Source organism: Choloepus didactylus, chromosome 19 (assembly GCF_015220235.1).
Source record: "Choloepus didactylus isolate mChoDid1 chromosome 19, mChoDid1.pri, whole genome shotgun sequence".
Classification (NCBI taxonomy): Eukaryota; Metazoa; Chordata; class Mammalia; order Pilosa; family Megalonychidae; genus Choloepus; species Choloepus didactylus.
Window position 1 is genome coordinate 41,144,953 of NC_051325.1, and position 25,854 is coordinate 41,170,806.

A 25,854-nucleotide genomic window follows, 5' to 3' on the forward strand; every position below is an offset into this window, starting at 1 on the left:
GCAAGTTCCTGGACCACAAGCTACACAAGGACCACTTTGTTTTTGGTTGACAGTTCTGGAGTCTGGGAAATTGAAGATGAGCATTCTTTAAACTCTCCTTCTGTTCATCTAGTTAAAATTTACTCTGTCATTTTAGCCTTGTACTGTGAGAGGTGTGCCTGGAGTTTCCTCATCTCCTCGTATTTTCACATCCCACTTCTTACTTAGTTATCAAATTTGTTTCATTGTTTTTACTTAAGCAGTCTTTAGTTATGAACTAGCTGTCTCAAACTCTTTTGTGAAATGAGATGGGGCATAAATAAGTAGAAATGATAAATGATTATGCCCTCGTAAATAGGATCTTATAGAGGGAGAGTACTTTGGTCTCTCTGTTGTCACCATTAGGAGCTACAACAGTGAATTGAAACCTTCAGTAATTTTGCGTTTGTCTCCATTTTCTTTCAGAACAGCGCATTAGTTCCAGAAGAAGAAAGCAATTTCTAAAAACTGAAATGAATGTTGTGAAAAAGAGTCGAAAACAATTCACAGTATGAAAAGAGGAATGAAAAAGACTTTATTTAAAAAGAAAAAGTCAGGATTGTGGTTATACTTTTGCTTATTGTTTTTCTGTTTCCCCAACACAGAGCAGATTCCTGTGAGCCTGGATATTCTGTTACTTTAACATGGTATCCTAGCAAGATGCTGCAAACATTCTTAATTTACCCAGATGTTGCATTTGGGAAATTAAAATCTGTAATTAATCTGTTTTGGAATAAAGAGTGATAATAGGAACAAAGGCCTAACTGAGAGAGTTTCTTCTACGACTTCTGGGATGGTGGGATTCTTGGGATATAAAACCTCAGGGCTTAGTTGGGAAATACTGTTGACAAGGTGGTCAAGGTATTTCTCCAGGCATTTTTTTTTTTACATTTTTTATTGTGAAATATAACATATATACAGAAAAGTGATCACTTTTAAAGTACGATTTAACAAGTAGCTATAGAACAAATTTCAAAGAATATTATGGGTTATAGTTCCACCATGTCAGTTATTTCCTTCTAGCTTTTCTAGTACCCTAGAAACTACAAAAAAAATTATATAAAGATTCAGTATTCGTAATGCTTTGTTAAATCCTTTCTTGTCTGTTGCTACCCCTCTTTCTCATTTGATCACTTTCTCAATCTTCAGGGATAACTGGGCAGTGACCACCCTAACTTGTTCATATTGAAAAGGGGTGTCAACATTACAGGGAAGGGGGACACATCTAGTTGATGTTCTTGAAGAGGCTGTTGCCTCTGGGTTTGGGGACTTATCTGGCATAGGAACACTTCCAGGCCTTTTAACATTGGTTCTTCTCCAGCAGTGAGCACCAGCTGTCTACATAGGACCTCTGCTTAAAGCTTCTGTCTTGAACATTTAGGCTTGGCATGTGGTGGGGAAGGGAAGGGATTGTCTTAAAGGAAGGCTGACTGCATGAGTAATCTTAGACTTTAAGAGTTAGGAAGGACACACACATCTCAAAAATGCATCTTTTGAAGTTGTGCCCCAGGTCCACCATTAAGTGAAGTTATATAATATCAAATAGCCAAGAAATGTTGAATAGCATGGTTAAGTTTAAAGACTTCAGTGTCAGGCAAGCCTACCATTGCCACTTGTTAGGGGAGGGAACATAGGCAAGTCGTTTAACTTCTGTCGGCCCTTTTTCCTTTAATAAAAGAGGGATACTAATGGTACCTACCATGCATTAAAGGAATTTAAAGCTTCCAGTGTGCTTGTCTTGGTGCTTAGCATCTTTCCAGATTGACCCATAGTTTTGTACTTTGGCACACTGCCTCTAATTCTATTAATTGAAACATGATGTGTTTAGTTAACTTTTGAAAGAAACACAAGTAGTTCTAACAGCATCTATTGAATGGGAGGGGGGTGGTAGGAGTTATTTTCTTTTAATCAGATTGCTTCCCAATCTAGCTAGACTTGACCTCAGTAAGGAAATTGGGATTTTTGATTAAGGGAAGAGTAAGTGGAATTCTGGAACTTTGGGCTGGTTCTGAAGGGATTCTGCAGATGAGAGGATGATTTAAACAATTACAGGGGTTCCTAGAGGTTGGGAAAGAAGCTTGGCCTTTTCCAGAGTCTGCAGACTGGTAGCCTCCATAAGTGTGTTTCATTTTATCCATAGTATTTTTTAAGAAGTTGAATTTAAAAATTGAGATATTTCATGTAAAAATCAGGACTTTGGGTTTTAAATTCTTTTGAAAAAAGATCTGGCAATCTCAGGCCTCATTCCTGCTTAGGAGCAGTCAGCTGGAGCTGAATAGCAGCTCCTCTCTTTGACTGGGGCTAGTACTCTCTGGTTTGCCCATAACCCCACCACTCACAGGTGTCAGGCTTGTACTGTTACATCCAGCTAACTTTGCCCATTTGATACCTACCTGGCTCCTGTAGGCATATTGCTTTGATCACTTTGGGACCCCAGCTTTTAATTTTTAGTTTTTTATTTCACCCCGAGGGAAAAAGGTAATGTTGGTCTCCCTTTGCTCTAGGTCCTTACTTATGTATGTTGGGATCTCAGCAGCCCAGAGTGGTGGGGAAAGAGAAAGCCAACAGAATGTGGGATGAGAGCAGGGGAAGCCCACTTAGCTGGACTTTTACACCTACCACCAGGACTCATACAGATCTAGACGACAGGCCTGATGGACAGCAATGTAAAGAATGGGTGGTGAGGCCTGAGAATGGACATTTAAAGAGTACTGGGAACAGAGGGCAGCAAGTGACTGGAGGAAAGGAGGTCAGGAAGCATCCTCCTTGAGAAGGAGCTGGCAAAGCTAAGGGCACCAAAGCTGTTTCAGGACTGGCCTGCTGCCCCAGAGGGAAGCTGCAGGGTAGCACAGCAGACATTTGCTATGTGCCAGGCTCTCTGCTGTGCCCAGAGCTACAGCAGTGAGCAAGACATAGCACCTGCCCTTGGTCAGCTTATGACCTAGATGGAGATAGGGATGGCAGGAAAGCAGAGTGATAAGAGCTTCAAAGGAAGCAATTTTTATCTAGAGAAGTTGGGAAGGATAAGCTGAGAACTTGAGATCACAAAGGAGCCTCCTATGCAGAGCATTGCAGGCAGAGGAATCTCATGTGCAAAGGCCCTGAAGCATGCCAGAGCTTGGCACATTTGATCTGAAAGCAGGTCAGTGTAACTAGGGTGTAGTTAGCAAGGAGAAGAGGCTTTTAAGGGCTATGGTAAAAAGGATAGATTTTATTTTAGGATCAATGGAAAGCCCCTGGCAAATTTGAAGCAACTTGAGGTTTGTGTTGGGATATGGCAGAGGCAGAAACTTACCTCACCTGCTATCTGCCTGACCCTACCCTCTGGGTGGAGCCTCCTGAAGGGCTTTCTGCTCTCAGTTCTGGAGTAGGCCTGACCAAGGCCTCAGAGAAGGAATCTGGTTGCTTATAGCCAAGTGGGTCTTGGAAGGCTGAGGTTAACAGCAGTCCTAACTCCTGTTACTTACAAAATCCACTGAATTCGTCCCTCAAAATATTTACAACAGTAGTGTGCCTGGGCCTGGGTTGCTCTAAGGAATACAAAGAAGAGAGGTTTTGAGTGTGACCTTTAGAGTCAAACAGACCTGCTCCGAGTTCCCTAATTAGCTGTGTATCCTTAGGTACCTTTCTTTACCTCTCTGGGCCTTAGTTTCCCATTAGTAAAAGTGGGGATAGTACTTACAAGGGCTTGGCAAGGATTAGATGAGGTCACATCTAAAACACGCTCCACAGTGCCTGGCACTTAGAACTTAATCAGTGTTTGCTCTGATTAGTGTGCTTACTGTTACCTATTTCCTGTGTTGTCAGCAGGGCCCAGGAAGCCCCGTAAGCAGTTTGTACCAGGTCCACATTTGTTTTTTAGTTTAAGTCACTTGATTCCCCAGCTCACATTTCCTGAGGGGGGCCTGGCAGTCACAAAACAACCCCTGAATTCAGCCCCAGCTCTGCACCCAGGTGCTGTGTGACCTGGGGTGGGTCTTCCAGCCTTTCTGAAACAGCCAATAAGCCCTGCTCTGCCTTCCTCCAAAGGTTGTATAGGAAGCAAACAAACTAATGGGTGGGAACTTCTTTGTGAACTTTAATACAAACATGAGAGTTTATCATTGAAAGCGACAAGTCCCCCGTGGGCTGGAGCATTGGTTTAGGAGGAAAAAATAGCACTTGGTTTCAAGTAGGGTCCCCATGAGAGTGGGAAGCTCCCAGCATGCCTGTGGGGAGCAGATAAGTCATTTAAGACACCATTAGTGTTGCAGTTAATGGTGATGAAGCAGCGGAATTGTTACCGTGATGTTTTTTCCCTTTAGAATTGCATTTACCTCGAAAACCACAAGGAGCAGCGGGTCCCAGTGGTCATTATTTCATTTGAAAAACTAATTGAAAGTTGAGGGAGCCCTCAGTTTTTGCTTTTGTTGGGGCAGGCCAAGGAAAGAGATGAGCAGGTGGGTCTAGGAGGAAGGAGGGGGGCCCCAGGGCAGGCCCAGACTCGACTCCCATTCAGCAGGGCTCCGCTTTTGTTCTCTTCCTTGGCAGGTTCTCCAGCCTGCTACTCTTGTGGTTGGAGTGGCATGCCTGCCTTCAATGGCCAGCCTTCTTCTCTGGAGGGAGCTTTTGTTCCCATTGTTCTTATTGTCTTCCTCAGCACAGCGACCATGGTGGCCCCCTGCAGAGCCTTTCCCACGCTTCACATTTTCTTGGAGATGGGGAGACCAAAGAGGAGCCCCCAGGGAGAGCAGGTGGTCTCAGCCCCATGATGAAGCAAGTTGGTTTTGCAGTTTGGGTAGTGGGAAGCAGGAAACCTGGCTTCCAGGCTCTCAGGAAGTGGGTTGAGCACTTCCCTGCTCGGGCAGCAGTGTCCTCAGTTGGAAAATGAAGGGGTGGGATTGCTTGTTTCTGAATTTCCATCAACTCTTAAGATGCTGTGATTCTTTGCACTATTAATTAAAACAGACATACCACCCTGGTATCTCCTCATCTCTAGATTTTTCAGCTTTGTTTTTTTTAGGTTTAATTTTACTTAACAGTAAAATGCACAGATCCTAAGTGTACAGCTCAGTGAATTTTTAAACATAACTACAACTGTATAACCACTATCCAAATCAAAATGTAGAGCATTTTGATCACCCCAGAAAGTTCAGATTCTGATAAGAGGCATGTATGGGGGGAGGTATTTAAAATGGTTTGTGACTAGAACAAGTTGGATAATTGCTGATATAGGGACCTCGGATCAGTAGATCCAGTTCTCTACTTCTCTTTATAGCTAAACTTCTCAAAAGAATTGTTTCGACCAGCACTGTCAAATAGAAATGTAAAAGTGAGTCTCATAGATTTAAAAGTTTCTAGTAGTTATGCTAAAATAGTAAAAAGAAACAGATGAAATTAATTTTAATAACATTTTATTTGACCTGAACTATCTAAAATGTTACCATTTTATTGTGTAATCAATATAAAAAATATTGTTGATATATTTTGCATTCTTTTTTTTGTACTATATCTTTAAAATCCAGTGTCTATCTTACACTTAAAGTAAAATCTCCGCTCTTAACAGCTGCATTTCACGTGGTCAATAGTCACATGTGGCTAGTGGCCACCATATTGGACAGCCCAGGTCTATGCTCACTAGCATTGATTTCTCTATTCTCTCTTCATCTTGAACCCACTTGAATCAGACTTATGCCTCTACCACTGCACCCAATTTGTTCTTGCCAAGGTCATCGATGGCTTCCACATTGCTTTGTCCATGGTCAATTCTCAGGGTGTCCTCACCCAACTTGGCATGGCAGATCATTCCCTTCTTGAAACACTTTCTTCAGTTGGCATCTTACTTCAGTAACTTCCTTCTCAGTCTCCTTGGCTGATTCCTCATCCTTTGTCCAAACCTTAAATGTAGGAGTGCCTGGGGTCAATCCTTAATCCTCTTTTTTTCCTCTTTATTCTTTTCCCCTTGGTGATCTAACCCAGCCTCCTGACTTTAAAACCATCTAAATGATGATGGCTACCAACTATGCGACTCCTGCCCAGACCTCTCGCTGGAACTCATGTATCAAAATGCCTACTCAGCATCTTCATTAGGACCTTTAATAGGCATCTTGGACTCAACATGTCCATATCCAAATTCCTAATTCTCCCTCTGCCCCCAAACTTACTAAATGGCAAAGCCATCCATCCAGTTGCTCAGTCCAAAAATGTTGGACTCGTTCTTGACTCCTCTCCAGTTCCCTCACCCCATCCATCAGCAAATGAGTTCTAGCATAAGAAGATATGCAAAAGTCAATCCTTTCTCAAAATGGCAGATCATGTCATTCTTATGCTTAAACTCTGTGACAGCTCCCATCTAAGAGTGAGATCTGAAGTCCCTGGCGTGGCTTCCAAGGGTCTCAGTGAGCTGGCCTCTTGCTCCCTCTCTGTGTTCTTTCCTCTCACTCTCACCTTCATTCTGCTCTGGCTAGCCACACTGACCTCTTTGGTCTTTATTGTTCTACATTCTTGCCTCAGCCTTTGTGTTGGGTTTTCCCTCACCTGGAATGTTCTTTACCCAGATATTCCACAGGGACAACTCCCTCTCTTCCTTCAGCTCTTTATTCAAATGTCACCTCTTCAGTGAGGTCTTTCCTGACTGCTGAACAGCACATTATATGTTATATATAAAATAACTTCCTGTATTCCCCATCCCCTTAATTTTTTCTCTGCATTTATACACATTCTGCATTTACTTGTTTGTAGTATCTCTTCCCCCGCCCCCACCCCATCATTAGAATGTAAGCTCTATGAGCTTAGAGACTTTGTTTGCTCATGGCTTATCACCAGCATCTAAAACAGTGCCTGGCCCATAGTGGGTGCCCTACAAATATTCCTGGAGTGAATAAACGGTTATTACTCATGGACAAACAAGACACCAGTGGTTAAAGAAATGATTTTGCCCTACAGTAAACAGATATGGTTAAGAGCCCACTTCTGGGCTGGCCTGCCTGGGTTTGAACTCCAGTTCTCTCATTTGCCAGCTGCATGACCATGTGCAAGTCAGTTAAACTTTCTGTGCCTCAGTTCCTCCATTGGTGAAATGAGGAGAATGCTAATACTTCCATTAGGCTGTGTAAGGAGCACATGAGATTCTACATGTGAAGATGTGAAACTGCCTGGCTTGGTAAATGAGTGCTTGGTAAATGTTAGTTATTTTTTGTTATACCTTGTAATACCACTTTGGGAGCTGTAACTGTGTAAAACACATGTAAAATATTAGACTGAAGATAAAAAGAACATTGAAATGCAGACCAGTATGGGGGAACTTTATTGTATTTACAGAGGAAAAAGTAGGTCAGAATTAAATAGGATTAACTTTTGTTTTGGCTACAGGTAGCATAAAGCACAGGCAGCATCTTCATCCTTGGGAATTCCTGTTGTAGAAAGAAACATAAAGTTTCAATCCAAGGGACTGAAAGAAGGGTGAGTTAGGGCAAAGGCACTTGGAACCAGAGTAATGGTTGCTTCAGTGTCAGGAGCTGGCTGTCTGGGTTCCAAAAGAGCAGGCTGGGGGGAAGGATGCACATACATGCCAGCTAAGCCCATCTATCTGTCTTAGCCCCAGCTCTGCCAACTTGCTCCCACAAAGATCCCCCCCCGGGCCAGCCACTTGCCCTTGAAGAAACCACCTCTAATCCCAGCACACACGTTCACTGCATTCTCTTGCCATTTATCACAAATTAAATAATTGACTGTACAGATACTTGCTTACTTCCTGTCTCCCTCAGTGATCATGAATTTCATGAGCACAGGTACCGCTGTAGCCCACAGCCCAGAGCCTGGCACATAGAAGTCATTGGATGGTTATTGCAGGTGAGGGAGGTTGGATAAATCTGAAGTTCTGTCCTCTTACAGGGCTGTTATGCGAAGCACAGGGCATTGTGGGGGCTAAAGTGTTCTGTATGCAAAATCACTCTACTCTGCACTAACAAGGTATGAGAATTCATTCTTATTTTCTGTTCTCTCAGGCCCACCAGGGACATCCTTGTATTTATAGCAGTTGAACTGGAGGGGACACAGTGTGACCCCTTCTTGTATGCCCTGTGACTTCCAGTTCTCCTATGTTCTGCAAAGCCTCTGGCTTTTAACCTGCAGAAACAAAGCTGCATTCCTAGGACTTGGCCCTTCTTGGGCCATTCCAACCTACCAGGGCCTGGTGGGAACCTGAAAGCAGGAGAATGGTTACCTAAGCCCAGCAGAGAGTCACAGGGTAAGCATTATTCTTAGAATTTTAGCCTTAGAGGTCCTAGAAGCAATGGAGCTAACCCTCTCCTTTCATAGAGGAGGAAATTAGGAAGCGGATGGTTGCTGTGTACAGTGAGTTCATTGCAGAGGCAGGACTGGGGCCCAGGTGTCCATCCCGCCTCCCAGCTCTGGTTCTTGCCCTTCCTGTAGTTTTCCCATCAGCCTGTGCCACTTGAATCTCTGCAGTATTGTAGTTGGTGAGATCCCGGGGCTCTTGGTATCTAATTAGGTTGGGAAGAAGGTGGTGGAGTCAGGAGCTCTGCTGGGAACTGAATTTGCTTAATAGGTTGGCCCAGATGTGCCTGACAGAGTCACATTGGGAAATACTTGTGTTCACAGTTCAAAATCCAGCTCTAAAATGCGTCAGAGTGTCTCCAAACAGTTGTGTATTTCTTGGCAAGCTTTGTCCAGGAAGTAGAGCTCCAGGTGAAGAAGCTCCAGGGAGGCAAGGCAGGTCTCGGTCATGCCTGTCCCAGACATCAGGCCAGCTGCTGACCCTTCCTTGTCTCAGTTTTCCTCTTCTGTAAAGTGGGAAAACTAATTTGTGTTCATCCCTGATTCACAGTGGGAATGAGGGTCGGTGAGATGGGGAATGGCTGTTGTTAGGGATTAAATTGTGTCCCCTACAAAGGCATGTTCAGGACCCAACCCCTGTCCTGTAGCTGTGAACCCATTTGTAAATAGGTCCTTTAAAGATGTTATTAGTTAAGGTGTCCCCAAACTGAATGCATGTTGGCCTTAATACAATAGGGCTGAAGAAGTCCTTATAGGCAAAGGAAATTGGGCAGAGACAGGGAAGCCATGGGGAGCAGCCAGAAGCTGGAAGTCAATGGAACCCAGAAGAGAAAGGGGAAGACACCATCATGTGCATTGCTGTGTGACAGAAAAGCCAAGGAACCCCAAAGATTGCCCATCAGCTAGACGATGCTGACCCCAGGAGGAAAAAAGCCTTCTAGCCTCTGAAACCACAAGCCAATAAATCCCTATTAAGTCAACCTACTGAATGGTATTTGATTTAGCAGCTGGGCAACTAATACAGCTTTCCTTCCTAACTCCCTCTCAGGAGCACTGCACATACTCGTACTCATCCACCAGAGGGTGTTGGGAAGGGCTGGTCTATCTGGTCTTAGAGTTTTGTGAACCTGGCAAGGGATCCAGGGCACGCTTCTCAGATCACCTGCGCAGAATCCCCTCGGACACTTGTTAAAATTCAGGTATTTGAGTCCTATCCCAGAACTACTGAATTAAGTAATGTTTTCAGGCACAGATGCTGAGCCTGATCTCTTGCTACACACTGGAGATAAAGTACTTAGAATAAATCCAGTCTCCACTGCACATTTTTCTCCCCTTACTCTAGTTCTTGATGTTGTAATGAAGGGACCTCGTTCCCAGTTTGCTTGGCAGAGCCCCATGCCTTTGGGGAGCATGTGCGCGCACAAACACACACACACACACACACACACACACCACCTACCTGGGTTTCTGCAGCAGAGCCACCAGGGTGCTCTCCAGTGCCATCTGCTTTTGGTCTGCCCACACGCTGTCCACCTGACGGCCAAGCCGTACTCTTGCTCCATGCTCTTGGTTTCTCTCTCTATTGGGTTAGAAAAAGAGAAACAGCTGAGACTGCTGTTTGAGTAGGATGTGGAGAGGCCTGGGAGAGGCCAGGACAAAACAAGACCTCTTAAAGTAAAAATGAACCAAGTAGGGTGTGTCCCTATACGGCATCTCCAGTGTGAACACTTCATACTCATGAAGTACAGCTGCAAAATACACAGTTGCAAAGAATTGCCTCACAGATTACTTCTTAGTTACAAAGTAAAACACACACACACACACACACACACACACACATATAAACTTCACTGAGGAGAAATCTGGCAGATACCATGTTAACCAAGGGGTCAAAGTTAATGTCACCAGTAATAGACAAGTTGGCATCATGTGCCTCCTGATAAAATGCACCAAGGACATGACATTACTTCTGTGAGTGTACAGCCTGAATTGAATCATGAGGAAGCATCAGACAAATCCAGTATGAGAGGCATTCTTTAAATAATTGGCCTTTACTAATTGCAAAGGTCAATGTCATGAAAGACTAAGGAACTGCTTCAGATTAGAAAAGATTGAAGAGACTTGACAACTAAATGATCCTAGATTGGACCCTGGATTAGAAAAAGAAATAATTGTTATAAAGGACATTTGGGCATAAATGGTAAAATTTGAATATAATACTATAATAATTATACTGTGGTTATGTAAGGGAATGTCCTTTTGTTAGAAGTTAGGAGACGTGTGGCAGTATCCTAAGACTAAAGGGTCATGATGACTGTAATTTACTCACAGATGGCTTGGCAAAATAATATTAATATTAGTAGTAATAAATATAAGCATGAGAAGTATATATTTGTGTTTTTGTGTATCTGTACATAGAGAAATACATATCTAGATATGCTTAGGTGTAGATATAAGTAGAGTAAGCAAATATGATAAAATGTTAGGAGTTGGTAGACATAGGGAAGGATACATGGAAGTCCATTGTACTATTCTTGCAACTTTGAAATATTTTCAAAATGAGAACTAAAAATAGTTCAGTTGTGGAGTCAGCTGTTTGGGTCCATAATCCTGTCTCTGCCCCTCTTTGGCTTTGTGTCCTTTCACAAGCTATTTAACCTCTATGTGTAATGGGGGTAAGAGGACATGCTTTGTAGGGTTGGGATAAGAACAGAAGAATAATGGCTAGTCCTTATCAAGGGCACATTGTGAGCAGGGCCCTGTGCAGAGTGGATGTAAATGTCCCAGTTCTGAGCCAATGTTTCTGATCAGATGATAACTGCCATTGGTCTTGTCACTATTGTAATTGAGCATAGGGAGAAGCACATGTCAGCATTCAATGAGCAATCAATAGAGGTAACTCGACGTTTGACTTCAGGGCCCTTCTGCTGTGGTGAGGCCAGAAATGATAGATGGTTTTCAACGGAAGAGACCAAACTTAGTCCCCAGCATCCTGCACCAGGGCCCCCAAACTCTGACATCCAGGGATGCAGGAAGAAATCACTAGACCTTTTGCTTACCCCTGCTGCCTGTTCATGATGTCCTGGAGTAGCTTGCGGGCAGACAGCTGGCCCAGCACGTTCCGGTAGCTGTTGGTGAAGATGGCATCTGCATACCGCCGCATCCTATGCCGAGGGGTCAGAGGTCAGAGGGCAGGGTGGACAGGGCCAGGCAAGAGAATGCTGGGGGCCTGTACTCACTACGTCTCTTCAGGTCCTTCTCTTGCCCTTTGTCCTGCTCATCCCCAGAGAGGCTCAGACCCTGGCCTGGGTGGCCACTCTGGAGCTCAGGGTCTGCCCCACTCCCTAAGATGGGGAGTGGGTGTTACCTGGGAGATAGCCAGGGGCCTGCTGATGGCTTTGCTTCTGCATCCCTCAACCTCCTGTGGCAGGATGGCATGGGAATGGCAGGAACCCAGGCGCTGTGGGCCAGGCCGCTTACCTGAGGGGCAGGGAGAGCGGGGAGCAGTGGGAGCTGCTGCTGAGGGTGAGGATCATAAGGAGGAACACCCAGGGCAGCATCCTTCACTCCTGGGGTGGCACCTGGAAAATGACAGGAGGAGAGGGGGGTCTGGGGCAGTCATAGCCACAGGGGTGCCCTTTTCTGACTGGGCCCAGCCCTGTGTTTGGCTCTGTGACAAGCCGTTGTCCTTGTTCTTTGGAAGCTATGGGGTAGGAAAAAGAATCCAGATCCTGGAAGTCAGACAGACCTGGGTTCAAGTTCTGGCTCTACCAGTCACGAGCTCTGACCTTATTTTCTCCATCTGGAAAATGGGTGTGATAAAGCTCCCCTGTTGACCTCGCAGGGTCATACAGAAAACTAATGAGAGTAGTGAAACTCTCTCATGTCCTAAGACATTAGAGATGGAATTCAGGCCTCAGCAAGGAAGAGAGGAGGAGTGGGTGCCTTCCCTTAGTGACCCTAAATCATCCCCACACAGGGCGGCACTGACAGTAGGGAACGGAGGGGAACAGCTCAGGCTCTGGGTCAAATCCAGGCTCTGCCAGCACTAGCTGTGTGTCCCGAGGCAAGTGGCTTCTCCTTTCTTGTCCTCAGTTTCCCACCCATAAAACAGAGATGATAACTACATCTCCCACATAGTGTCCTTGTGAGGCTTAGATGAAATATTGTGTACATGAAATAAGTAGCATGTGCCTGGCACACAGGGAATTCTCAATAAACCTTTGCTGTGATTGTCTGATTTTAGACTCACTCTGAGAACAGGCTCATCCTCTTTATATTTTGTGTGGAGTTGGCAGGAAGAGAGGAAAGCTATAGCCTTTCTCCAGCTACTTAGATTTGCCCAAGAGTCTGAGCCCTGGAAGAGACCGGAGAGTCTTGGGGAATTAGTGTGGCAGGATAACCTCATAGATCTGGTAATTACCCTTAATTGAGGCCTGTTGACCATGTTGCTCTGCAATTAGGGGACGCGCAGTCAGCGGGGGAAGTTCCCGCCTCAGCTGGGGCAGACACCGCCACTGCTAACACCGACCTGTCCAGTGTGGGAAACCCCAGCCATGGGCCAAAGCAAGCACCTGGGAATTGGGCCTCTCATCTCCCATGGGGTCCCCTCACTCAGCAAGAATAGGCTCCAAAGGCCCAGCCAGCCACCAAGAGGCCCAGGACCCCCTCCATTCCCATGATCACCCCACATCACTCCATTTCCTCCTCTCTCCCCAGGCCTGCTGAGGAGTGATTTCTTGCAGGCAGGGTTAGCCCTGGCAGAATCCACTTTCCTTTTCTGGACTCACTTGTCCTCTCAGGGACTCACCCCTTTCCCCCAGGCACTGGGGTCTCAGCTAACCCAGGGACACCTTTGTCCCAGAGGGGGCACCCATCAGGGTCTGCTCACTGAGGTCTGAGAGCCCCACATCTCCAGAGCTGGAGGGAGCAGCCAATCAGGCCTCAGGCCTCAGGCCTCAGCCCCTCCCTGATGTAACCCCCTCCAACATGCAGCCCTCCAGTTTCCACTCTGGCACTCACTGCCAGTGAGTGTTGGGGAGCTCACTACCCCCAACCAGTGTGTCCTATCTCCAAGCAGCTCTTATAGTTCAGAAGTTTTCCTCATCTTGTCAGACCCAAATCTCTTTATCCGGCAAATATTTGTTAAGTCTGTACTATTCTGATAAGGACCAGGGCTAGAAAAAAGACTAGAACATGGCATCTGTCCCCAGGGCTGCCCTTTTAACGTCCACCTGCTGTGCCTCCCAGAGCATCGGCACCTTCGCCACAGGGTGAGCCCTCAGGTGAGTTTTGCATCTGACTTAAGCCTTTGCTCTTTAGACCAAGGATCCTTAGTACTTTGCCATCCTCCTCATCATACCATGTCCCCTGGTTCCCCCTTCTCCCAGATGCTTCCTCTGGCAGTGGAATTTCCTAGGCAGGAGATCTTTGGAGGCAAGGAGGGCCCCTTAACTCAAAGAAAACCTGGGCTTTCTTGACTTCTTCACTGATGATCTTTTAAAGATTTGGGCACATCCAGGCCCCCAGTCACCTCACTGTGCTGCTCAGAGCCCCCTCCCTTCAGAGTTCTCCCTCTGCCCCACTGATCCACACAGCCCAAGCTTACACTTGCCCTCCAGAGCAGGTAACACAATCCCCATTTTACAGCCAAGGAAGCATGCCCAGGGAGGAGAAAGGCCATTTCCCATGGTCCTCCATCAAATTAGTTTCAGAGCAGGCACTTCAGAACGGGCCAGCGAATGTCCTCCTGCTCCTCCCAGCAGCCACCCAGATCCAATACCCCATTCCCAGCCCTCCCTATTCATGGCACACCTCAGAATTCATCACCTGAAGGTGGCAAACAGCTCCAAAAAAAAGCAGGACAAACAGGAACACCTGTTTGGTGCCTCCCTATGGACCCACAGTAGTTTCAGGGAGTTGAAGATACCTAATAAGAGTGCAAAATCAAGGTCAAGTAACAGTCAATATAGCAATATCTTGCTCTCAAAATGAGACTGAGTAATTGCACAGCTCTGGTTAACCAAGAGACACAATATGTGTTGTAAACCATGTGCCCCCAGGGATGGGTCAAGATGCCACAGCAACCTCTGAGCTATGAGACTGTAATCCGTGGGGTTGCAAAATCCCATTGGACAAAGATGGGAAACAATTAGAATTATCCAGCTTATGGTGAAGTAAGAAAAGAGCTTGGGCAACAGAGGATAAAAGCATCATTGACAGACACGTTGCACACAATCGTTCTAAAGGAGCTAGAAACCCCTGAATTAAGTGTAAAATCAACCCAACAGCATCACCGACAACTCCTTGATGACTCTGAAGGCATTTCATGGTTTATTACCTATCATTATGAATATCAGCCAGTTTTCTGCTGTGCTTACAAACTAATTCTGTGATTAGGTGCATGTGAAGTCATTTGGATTCAGGATACATGGGCACTTGCTCTTCATTAGCTGGCACCTTTTGCCAGCCTTCAAGCCAAGAATGCCATGAGAATTCTGCAGATGCTGCTTCAGCTAAAGACAGAAGTTGGACCTCAACACTAAAACTAGCAAGGCCACTTTTGAAAACCTAGGGAAAAAATCTTTTACATAACTTTCCTAACATTCTACTTTGTAATTTGGGAACCCTAAAAAATGGCATCCTGATCTAATTTATAAACTGTTTCACCAATAGTGCTCCAAGTGCAAGGAAATCTAAGTTACTACTGACGAAGCAGCTTAAGTGTCATTCAGAAGAGTGAAGGACGCCCCACATTCTTCCGGAAAGCGTTTGCAGCTGCTTTATAGCGAAAGACACAAATACATCAGAACAATTAATGCAAGGATCAAGATACAGGGATGGGGTAATGGAGGGCACCAAGGGTGGAGAATTGTGTCTGAAACCTAGAGTAAAGAGCACAGCTGCAATTGAGCAAGAAACAAAAATGTTATCAATTTCCAGGCAATTATGTTGACTCGGTTCTGAGCGACATTGATTTGCACAGTCACTTGGCTCCTCTTGGATCGGTGGCAGAATCCCGTCATCGACAGGAGAATCCAGCCGACTCATGCCTTGCCCCCAAAGCCTGCTTGCACACCCTTGAGGGCACACGGACACCTCACTCTCTCTGACGGATGCCTGGAAGATGCCTACCAACCCCTTCTCCGTGGGTTGAGGTGCTACAGCATCCAAAATAACCCCCAAAATGGTGCCAGCTATCAAAAGTGTGCACCAGAGCCCCCGATGAGAGGCTATTTTATCCAGAAACAGGCACAGATGTACTCACCTGTCAATGGGCAAAGAGGATGGCACTGGGCCTCTTTGACTTGGCATCTCTCAGCTGGTGAGAAGGTCAACTTTTCTTGCCCCCCTCCAGCCCAGCCCCAGGGCCACCCCCACTCACCTCCACCGTGACAGGTCTCCCTCTGCTATGAGGCGCTGCTCCAGTTCCACGGAGCTCAGTCTCGGCGTTTGCTCCAGCGGCTGCGTGGCACTCCCACCATTTATACCTTCATTTTCCTAAGCATTGTCAGCGTCAGAGAATCAATTACCCACAAGTCAACCAAAGGGCCATTTTTAGCTCCACACTGACAAACCCTAATAGAGGGAAGAGGTTTTGCCCCTTGCGAATTAAGAACTTTCCCTTTGAGAGAGCAGACAGAGGTCAAAGTTGTAATATAATTCCAAGAGGAATGGAATGTGTAATATTGCAGTAATACTCTAATGAATGAAGTACTCAAAACAATGAAACACCAAGGATTCATTTACTCTTGGAGATAAAATTTTGTGCCTTTTAAAAATTTCATATAATTTCGTTTTGTCCATGGGAAACTTTATTTCACTTTAGGGGAGCCAACTAAGTGTAAGTGTTTTTCTCTCCTTCATGAAGGAAGTTGTTTGCTGCCTCCCTTGTCATCCAATTATCAAGATTTTCTTCTATTTGATTTGCACCTGCTGTGGTCGCAGCCAGCCCGGGCAGCTTATGTCCTTCCGTGTCAAAGCAGCCAAACGTCAGTAGTTGCCTCAGAGAAGTGTGAAGTGAGAGGAAGGAGATGGAAAACCTTGGGAGAGTTGCTGTGCTTCCAGATTTCTCTAGCCTGCAGCTAAGGAGTCTCCTCTAGAATGATAAAAAAGTAAGGCGGACACACCGGTTTCCCACACTGTTTTTTTGTGGCATTGTGGAAAGAGTGCAGCAACCTGCTGCCTCCCCGATTCCTGTCAGTCACCACCTCCGTGACCCTCAGAAAGTTCCTTCCACCCTCCAGGCCTCAATTTCTTTTCCTGTAAATTGCAGAATTGGCAAAGAACAGCAGCTTTCAAACTTTTTTTAAAAAGTGGCATAACAAGTTCACAGAAATGTTGCTATATTAGGTTATTTTCTTGGGGTAGAGTAGGAGCATGTTGGAAGTAAAGTAGTTATTTTAGGGTAGTTGTCTTTTTCTTACTCCCTTGTTATGTTATGGTTTGTTTGAAATGTTTTTTTACTGTATGTTTTTTTTTTATTTTTTTTATTTTGATAGTTAATTTTTTAAAAAAAGAGTTAATAAAAAAAATGAAAAATATATGCAGAGCCCCCTTGAGGATCTGGTGGAGAATTCAGGGGTGTTGGGCTTCCCGACCTCGATGATTGCTGATGTGCTCACAGACATAGGGGACTGGTGGTTTGATGGGTTGAGCCCTCTAACACAGGACTTGCCCTTGGCAAGACTGTTGCTGCAAAGGAGAGGCTAGGCCTCCCTATAATTGTGCCTAAGAGCCTCCTCCCGAATGCCTCTTCGTTGCTCAGATGTGGCCCTCTCTCTCTAGCTAAGCCAACTTGAAAGGTGAAATCACTGCCCTCCCCGCTACATGGGATCAGACACCCAGGGGAGTGAATCTCCCTGGCAATGTGGAATATGACTCCTGGGGAGGAATGTAGACCTGGCATCGTGGGATGGAGAACATCTTCTTGACCAAAAGGGGGATGTGAAAGGAAATTAAATAAGCTTCAGTGGCAGAGAGATTCCAAAAGGAGCCGAGAGGTCACTCTGGTGGGCACTCTTAGGCACAATGTAGACAACCCTGTTTAGGTTCTAATGAATTGGGGTAGCTGGTGGTAGATACCTGAAACTATCAAACTACAACCCAGAACCCGTGAATCTTGAAGACGATTGTATAAAAATGTAGCTTATGAGGGGTGACAATGTGATTGGAAAAGCCATGTGGATCACACTGCCCTTTGTACAGTGTATGGATGAATGAGTAGAAAAATGGGGGCAAAAAAAAAAGGCACACAGTGTTCTTTTTTACTTTAATTGTTCTTTTTCACTTTAATTTTTATTCTTATTATTTTTGTGTGTGTGGTAATGAAAATGTTCAAAAATTAATTTTGGTGATGAACGCACAACTATATAATGGTACTGTGAACAACTGAATGTACGCTTTGTATGACTGCATGGTATGTGAATATATCTGAATACAAATGAATTTAAAAAAAGTGGCATAACTCTTTCTTCAGAAATCTTCTGTGGAAGCACAGTATATAAAACAGATTTTAAAAATGGGGCACTCCGGTTAAAGAGGGACAGCAGAGACCCCCTTTGCTGCCCCTCAGACGTCTCTGTGGGGCACAGTTAAAAGCCAGTTGTTTCCGAGGACTCTGCTAGCAATGACATTTTGTGATTCTGCTTCTTGGCCTGCACTGAGTGATATTCTTGACACAGAACAAACGTGAAATGTTCCCCCTAGAAGCAGGGACTGAGTGGCGTGTTGCCCTGCCCACCTGGACACAGAGTGGTTGGGGGCAGGCCAAACCCCCAGGGACACAGCGACAGGCAGCAGGTGGAACAGTAGGTGGACTGTCCTTGTACAGTCAGAAGGACTACAGGATGCAAGCTGGGGACCACGTACAGCCAGGTACCCAGATGGATGCCAAACCAGAGCACAGATGCAGGACACCTGGGGTTTGCTGGAGACCCATGGGGATCAGAATTCAATCCCAGCTGGGGCTCTGTGCTGGACACTGCACGAAGGACTTCATGCCTGATTCCAGTTTCCTCATCTGCAAAGTGGGTGTGATAGGACTCAGCTGTTCAGGCTGTTGGGTGCAGGCCTGGCACAGGATAAGCCTCACCAGGCAGCAATTAGTGTTGTTATTGTGGTTACAGATGACGAATCTAGAGGCACAGAGAGGTTACATACTTATCATAGCCACACAGAGCCAGGATCCCAAAAAAGGTTTGCTGATGCCCAAATTCAGTGCCCCACACCAAGGTGATGTTCTCCTGAGGCCCTACCTTGGCCCCATGAGTTCTTCCTTTTCTTCTTCTTTCCAAAGAAGCTGCTAACAGTTTGATTGACATACAATTCATGTACCGTAAAACTCACCTGTGTTAAGTAAACAGTTCAATGAGTTTTCATAAATTTATACAGTTATACAATCAGCACCACAATCCTGTTTTGGAACACTTCCATAACCCCCCAAATTCCCTGGAGCCCATGTGTCAATCTCCACTCTAGCCCCCAGCCCTAGGCAACCACTGATCTGTTTTCTGTCTCTATAGTTTTTCCTTTACCAGAAAGTTCATATAAATGGAATCATACAATATGTACTCTTGTGTGTCTGGCTTCTTTCACTCAGCATAATGTTTTCAAGATTTATCCATGTTATTCCATGTATCAGTAGTTTGTTTCTTCATATTGCTGGGTGGTATTCAGCAATTATCCATTCATCTGTTGATGGACATTTGGATTGTTTCCAGGTTGGGGCTATTCTGAGTAATGATGCTATGAACATTCATGTACAAGATTCTATGTGAAAATATGCTTTCATTTCTCTTGGGTGGGTGTACTTAGCAGTGGATTTGCTGGGTCATGTGGTACACGTACATTGAATTTTTTAAGAAACTGCCAAACTATTTTCCAAAGTTGCTACCACTTACGTGCCCACCAGCAATGACAGAGGGCTCCCCCACCAGTTCTTAAAGGGTCTCAGTCGTCATCATTTATTTCCTTATCCCACAAACCCTAGGAAGTACCCAATTAGGCCCACGCAGAGCTTGTCGACTAGCTGGTTCCCTGTCTGCCATCAGGGGAGTGGGGCAGGGCATTTTCTTGGGCACTGTGAGGAGAGTGGAGTCTGTAGTACCACGGTACCAGGTTTGTCTTCAATGAGTAGCAGGAGAGGGGCACGTGAGAAGCGAGTAATTATCCCAGCGGGTAGACTCAGAGAGGAACATGCCATGAAAGTGCCAAGAAGTGAGAGCAGAGAGGAGTCAGGCAAAGCCGAGAGGGTATCAGACAGGAGGGGAGAGAAGCAGCTGGGTCCTGAAAACAGGTACGGGCTTAGGTGACAAGAGGATCTGGATTAGAAACCAGTTCTGCCACTTACAAGCTGTATGATTCTGGGCAAGTTGCTTAATCTCTCTGAGCCTGTTATCTCATCTGTACAATGGGGTTAATAAGACCCCCTCTCCAGGTTATAGCAAGGATCAGAAATAAATATGCTTGTAAAGTGTTTGACAGGTTCTTGGCAAATGGTAGCTGTTCTTGTAATTCTTACGATCGGAGCTGAGCCTTAAAAGCCAGGCGGGGCGGTGATGGGGAGAGCTGAGGGCTTCTCTCGGTGAGGCGGTGAGAAAGCCTCCTTCGCCACGGCCACTCGACTCTTGGCTCTCTTTCCCAGGATGTGTTTTAACCCAGTGTTAATTAGCGATCCTGGAGCTGCAGCTCGGGGTAAGGGGCTTGAGCTGTGGAAAGAAAGCGCCCCAGAGAATGGCAGACTTTAAAAGGCCCCAAAGGCCCGGGGCAGTGGGGCTCTGCAGAAAGGGAGACGAGCCGTGCATTTGTGTTGCAAATTTCCAGTGTGTGTGAGCCAGTCATTCAAAAAGCGTGACACTAAAGGCAGTGGGAAAGGGGGTGGGGAGGGGAGAGGAAGCTGACAAAGGGGGCCTGTCTGAGGACCTCAGACCCTGCTTTGTAAAAGCTGCTTTTATCGTCCTCCCTGGATGGTGGCAACGTTCCCAGCTGAGGTCACTGGTCAGGGAAGGAGGGGGAGGTGCTGGACCCCGACACCCAGAGCCTCTTGACCCTTTCTGCTCCCCCTCTCCCTCCAACCCCTGCCCTTTCTGGCCTGTCCTTACAGCGTCAGCAGCAGCAGGTGCCGTAAGCATGCTCGTGAATGCCTGGTCAGAGTGAGGGGACAGGGCAGTGGTCTTGCCCGGTGGACTTCGGCAAAGTCACTTGACTTCCCCGAGCCCCCAGTTTCCTCTTCCGTAAAATGGGACCAATCAGATCCTCTCTTCCTGCTTCACAAGGGCTGTGGCCCCTATGAAAAACTGTGAACTGTAAGACCCTAATCGAGCAGAAGGGCCTGTGTTTGGATGGTGATTAAGACGTCCGTCTCTTTCTGGAAGAGTCTACGTGTGGGAAAGTCATTGGAAGAGCTTTTAATGAAGAGGTGAAGTCGACTGCACTTAGTGAATCAATTTAACGACTCTGATGTGTTACTTGGAGATGTTATTCTCTTTTTTTTTTTTTTTTTTAATTCAGTTTTATTGAAATATATTCACAAACCATACAGTCATCCATGGTATACAATCAACTGTTCACAGTATGATCATATAGTTATGCATTCATCACCACAATCTATTTCTGAACATTTTCCTTACATCAGAAAGAATCAGAATAAGAATAAAAAATAAAAGTGAAAAGAGAATACCCAAACCATCCCCCCATCCCACCCTATTTGTCATTTAGTTTTTACTCCCATTTTTCTACTGATTTTTTTTCAATTTTTTAACTTTGTTTATCAAAAAATTAAAAACAAACAGGCAAACAACAACCAAAAAAACCCCACAACATTTCAAACAAAGCAATGGATTAAGGAAAACAAATAACCTAAAATAACTATTTTGCTTCCAATATGTTCCTACCATACCCCAAGAAAATTAATAAACCATGTCCAAACAGAGGAGTAAGAAAAACAAATAATCTAAAATAACTACATTGCTTCCAACATGTTCCTACCATACCCCAAGAAAATTAACAACCCCTAAAAAAACAAAGGAATAAGAGAAAAAAAAACCTAAAATAACTCTATTGCTTCCAACATGATCTTACTATATCCAAGAAAGTTTACAAACTATAATCATTCCTGAGCATTCCCATAACATTGAGATTACCCTCCATAGTTTATCTGTTCTTATTAGATTATCATTTCCCCTCCACTAATTGGTATCTCTAGGTCCCCTACATTCTACAGTATAAAACATTGTACATTTTTCACAGAATTCACATTAGTGGTAACATACAATATCTCTCTTTTTGTGCCTGGCTTATTTTGCTCAGCATTATGTCTTTTTTTTTTTTTTTTTTTTTAATCTTCATTTTATTGAGATATATTCATATACCACGCAGTCATACAAAACAAATCGTACTTTCGATTGTTCACAGTACCATTACATAGTTGTACATTCATCACCCAAATCAATCCCTGACACCTTCATTAGCACACACACAAGAATAACAAGAATAATAATTAGAGTGAAAAAGAGCAATTGAAGTAAAAAAGAACACTGGGTACCTTTGTCTGTTTGTTTCCTTCCCCTATTTTTCTACTCATCCATCCATAAACTAGACAAAGTGGAGTGTGGTCCTTATGGCATTCCCAATCCCATTGTCACCCCTCATAAGCTACATTTTTATACAACTGTCTTCGAGATTCATGGGTTCTGGGTTGTAGTTTGATAGTTTCAGGTATCCACCACCAGCTACCCCAATTCTTTAGAACCTAAAAAGGGTTGTCTAAAGTGTGCGTAAGAGTGCCCACCAGAGTGACCTCTCGGCTCCCTTTGGATTCTCTCTGCCACTGAAGCTTATTTAATTTCCTTTCACATCCCCCTTTTGGTAAAGAAGATGTTCTCCGTCCCACGATGCCAGGTCTACATTCCTCCCCGGGAGTCATATTCCACGTTGCCAGGGAGATTCACTCCCCTGGGTGTCTGATCCCACGTAGGGGGGAGGGCAGTGATTTCACCTTTCAAGTTGGCTTAGCTAGAGAGACAGGGCCACATCTGAGCAACAGAGAGGCATTCAGGAGGCTCTTAGGCACAACCATAGGGAGGCCTAGCCTCTCCTTTGCAGCAACCGTCTTCCCAAGGGTAAAACCCGCGGCAGAGGGCCCAACCCATCAAACCACCAGTCCCCTACTATTCTCTTGAGTATTTGAGACGTTCACCTTGCTTGGAATCTTTGGGTCTGCCCCGACCCAATTATTATAATGTTAATCACATTGGGTTTCTGGTCGGTAAAATTGGTGCAGGTGCCAGGTACACTGGCACAGGGGGGCTGTCCCCAGCCAATCCTTCAGGGAACCCCCTTCCCATGAAGATCTGTTCACCCTCAAAGACCCCATTGGATCCCACCTCTCCAAGAAGCATTCTCACACACTGCTTCTCCCTCCCTGACTTTGCCTGGTGGTTGATTTCATACATGGAAGATCGTCTCTCCCGAGACTCCTATGACATCTGGGACTAAATCTGACTCATCTTTGAGACCCCTAAAGCTTTCTAATCAAAGTGTTGTTCACAAACCACATCAACATCAGCATCACCTGGGGGATTACTAGAAATTCAGATTCTCGGGCCCCACCCCAGACCTACTGAATCGGAGGCTGAAACCTCTTTGTTCCAGGATTTTAAAGGCATTTGGGTACCTCTCTGAATGTCCTTTGGTTCCCTGACCAGTGAGGAGGGCTATGGCCCCAGACAGCCAGGAGATGTCGCTGTTCCCCAGTCATTGGCGATGTCAGGCTCCGGGATGGATGCCGAGGTCTCCAATGCTGGGCTTTGTTCTCTGTGAAATCCTGGGAGTAGCAAGGGGGCCAGGTCAGTTATGTCCATCGGGCCACACCCTCCTCAGCCATGCAAGCCTTCCCATCTTTCTCTGCCCAGTTTCTGCCTCGTATTCTCAGCTATGTTTCCAGGTAGGGGAAGTGGTGTGGTCCCCAAGCCCAGTCCCTGCCCAAGGTCCCCAGGAGAAAGACTAAGGGAGAAAGTGCAGTATATGGAGCCTCCCTCCAGTCTGGCTCATCCGGGAAGAACAAGAGCTTCAGCTATACCAAAGCTGGCATGTGGCCTGGTAAGGAGGGGGGCATGTGTTGGGAGGCTCCTTTCCACTTGGAGTCTCCGAGTTTGAGAATATTAGTGACATCAAAACCTGCTGACACAGAGAGAGATGTTCCCATCATTTGAGTGTCTACGGGCAAACCCCAAGGTCCACCAGAGACTCCAGTGTCCAGTTTCGCATCAGAGATGGGCACCCGTTCTCAGAGGCTGGGTTAGGGCACCATTTCCCCTCTGTGGTTGCAGTGCAGTCAAGGGAACTCAACCCTGATGGCGGCAAACCTGGGCTCCAGAGTCAGAGCCAAAGAGCCCTCCCCCAGAGTGGAAGCAGGAGTCACTGGGTTTTCCCTCTGGGGCCCCAAGCTCCCAGTCTGACCTCACCAACCAACCCCCCCCCACCCGCCCCACAACCATCTGTCATTTGGTCCTTGTGCACCAGGCCACAGAGCAGAATGTTCTGCAGCCTCATGTCCACCCCCACCCAGCTCTCAATACCCTGGTGGCTGGGTGCTGTTAGAGCTGGAACTCTCCTCTAAGTCCCAGAATCCGAAACTGAGGCTGGAACCTGGCTTCCTACTTAACTCCTGTCACCCAGCCCTGGGGGCAGCCCCAGCCACTAAGACCCAATCACTTAAAAGAAACAAGTTGTCTTGGATCACAGCAGAATAATAATATCTCGTGATTGCTTACTACCTGCCAGTCACATAACATACACAATTTTATTCAATAACCTTAAGGATTAGGAGCACATAAAATTTTTATTTTATGGTGGAAGAAGGTGAGTCTCAGAGACATTGGATAACTTGCCCAATGTGACAGAGGTAGTAAACACAGAGGCCAGGGGTAGAAGCTGCCCTGGAGCAGTGCTACCCACTGCCTTTAGGATCCAAGCCCAGCCTCAGCCAACTCCTCACGCAAAGATCAGATTTCACTAAAGTATCAGTAGGGTCTCTGTGTATCCCATGAGGCGAAGGGACAAATGTGTCAAAGGAAGATTTCCCATGGCCAATGACAGAGAAGGTTTGATGGAAGGTTGCACAGCCCTCTTTTGGATGTATAGTCATGGCAATAGTGAATCTCTGATTTTCACGAGAACTTTGGACTTGTGATTTCACCAGTGAACCCAGAACCAAAAGTCCCGGGCTCATATCTGCCTTCTGACCTGAGTCACATCCTTCAGGTTAGATGTGGTCCCAAGCACGTGGGATCATTCCAGACTACTAATCGATGGTGAGAACTGATCATTACTTTTTTGCATATTTTATCATTCATTCATGCTTTCATCCATCCTTTGATAATCCATCCTTCAGACATTGAGGTAGTAACACCTGCAGGGTATTAGGTACTATATTTGGTCTCTTGGAGTCAAGAAAGTGTAAGACACAATTCAACTTCATTAGTTGATATTTATCAAGTGGCCACTAGGTGATGGTCACCATGTTGGTGGTTCCGGGCATTCATGGACTTGCTTTCGTGGAGATTTCATTCTAGCTAGGATGGCAGGCAGGCAGGCAGACAAACATAATTACATACGGTGTGATACACACGGCCCATAATAGAGGTGTGTGCAAAATGCTCTAGGAGTAGAGTGGGTGGGGATTTGCTCTGCCAGGGAGCAGTAAAGGCTTTGCAGAGGAGGTGACATTTCAGCTGAGACTTGAAGAAAGGGGGAAAATTAGCCAGGCAGCCAAGAAGAGGCACAGCATGAGCAAAGGCCTAGAAATGTGATCATTGATCAATAGCAGGTTGGCTGGTGCCTGAGTGAGGTTCCTCAGGCTCCGTGGGCAATGAGGTAGAGCCCAGGGGTCTGCATTTAATCAAATGATTCTGAAACAGGTGTGAGGGACCACAGAATGAAAATCCCAGGCCTAGGGCTTCATTAGCAGGAAATGCAGATGATGATTCTGGAACAGTAGGTTAAGGCCAAGCTGTGCAGGGTGTCAAATGCCAACACTGAGGAATCTGAGCCTTTTCTGTTCTCAGTGGAGAGAGCCCACGGGAGGTGTTCTATTGCTGACAGGGCGGCGAAGGAATGAAACATGGACACAAAATATAAAGTTTTGAGAGCAGGGGACTCAGAGCCTTGAAGACAAAAAGCACCTCTGCTTGCTCCACAGCATATTTATTAGCTTTACTTTCTCACAGAAAATAGGGGAGTTTCTAACAGGCTAGAGAAAGCAAGATAGGGAAGTTAGCAAAACAGGGAAGTCAAGGACAGACCATCCAAGACTTGCATGCTTTTTGTATCAACAATGAGGGTGCTAGGGAAGTCAAGGACACATTCCCAGCTCAGACTATTTTTCCACATATCCCCCTTTTTATTTTTGTATAGAGAAGAAAACTGAGCAAGTTGTTGCTTTTTGCATTGCCAATGTTTACATCTTGTCGCATATCAGAAGGAGCAATCTAGGTATAGGACAGTAGCAAACGTCGTCATGTTCCAAGACACATATCTTTATGAGGCATGCCTGAACAG

The 25,854-nt window shown here is 45.6% G+C and overlaps 2 protein-coding genes across 5 annotated transcripts in view; one reads left to right on the top strand and one right to left on the bottom strand.

Moving 5' to 3' along the window:
- Positions 1 to 776, top strand: part of RPN2 (ribophorin II) — a 70,328-nt gene extending 69,552 nt beyond the window's left edge. For both annotated transcript variants that reach the window (XM_037811391.1, XM_037811392.1), the window contains one exon: positions 445 to 776. In XM_037811391.1, the coding sequence (XP_037667319.1) occupies positions 445 to 457 (13 nt within the window). In that variant the 3' untranslated portion in view covers positions 458 to 776. The remainder of the gene's footprint in view (positions 1 to 444) is intronic.
- Positions 777 to 7,281: 6,505 nt separating this feature from the next.
- On the bottom strand, positions 7,282 to 15,784 carry GHRH (growth hormone releasing hormone). Of its 3 annotated transcripts, none has more exons than XM_037811957.1 (5): positions 15,680 to 15,784; positions 11,776 to 11,876; positions 11,355 to 11,459; positions 9,755 to 9,874; positions 7,282 to 7,409 (listed from the first exon to the last, which is right to left on the bottom strand). In XM_037811957.1, the coding sequence occupies exons 2-5, from the start codon at positions 11,853 to 11,855 to the stop codon at positions 7,394 to 7,396; spliced, it is 321 nt and encodes a 106-aa protein (XP_037667885.1). In that variant the 5' UTR covers positions 11,856 to 11,876; positions 15,680 to 15,784; the 3' UTR covers positions 7,282 to 7,393. The 3 variants fall into 3 exon arrangements, with proteins under 3 accessions (XP_037667885.1, XP_037667886.1, XP_037667887.1); XM_037811958.1 differs by having other exon boundaries at positions 15,563 to 15,694; XM_037811959.1 differs by lacking the exon at positions 15,680 to 15,784 and adding an exon at positions 14,125 to 14,167.
- Positions 15,785 to 25,854: the final 10,070 nt, after the last annotated feature.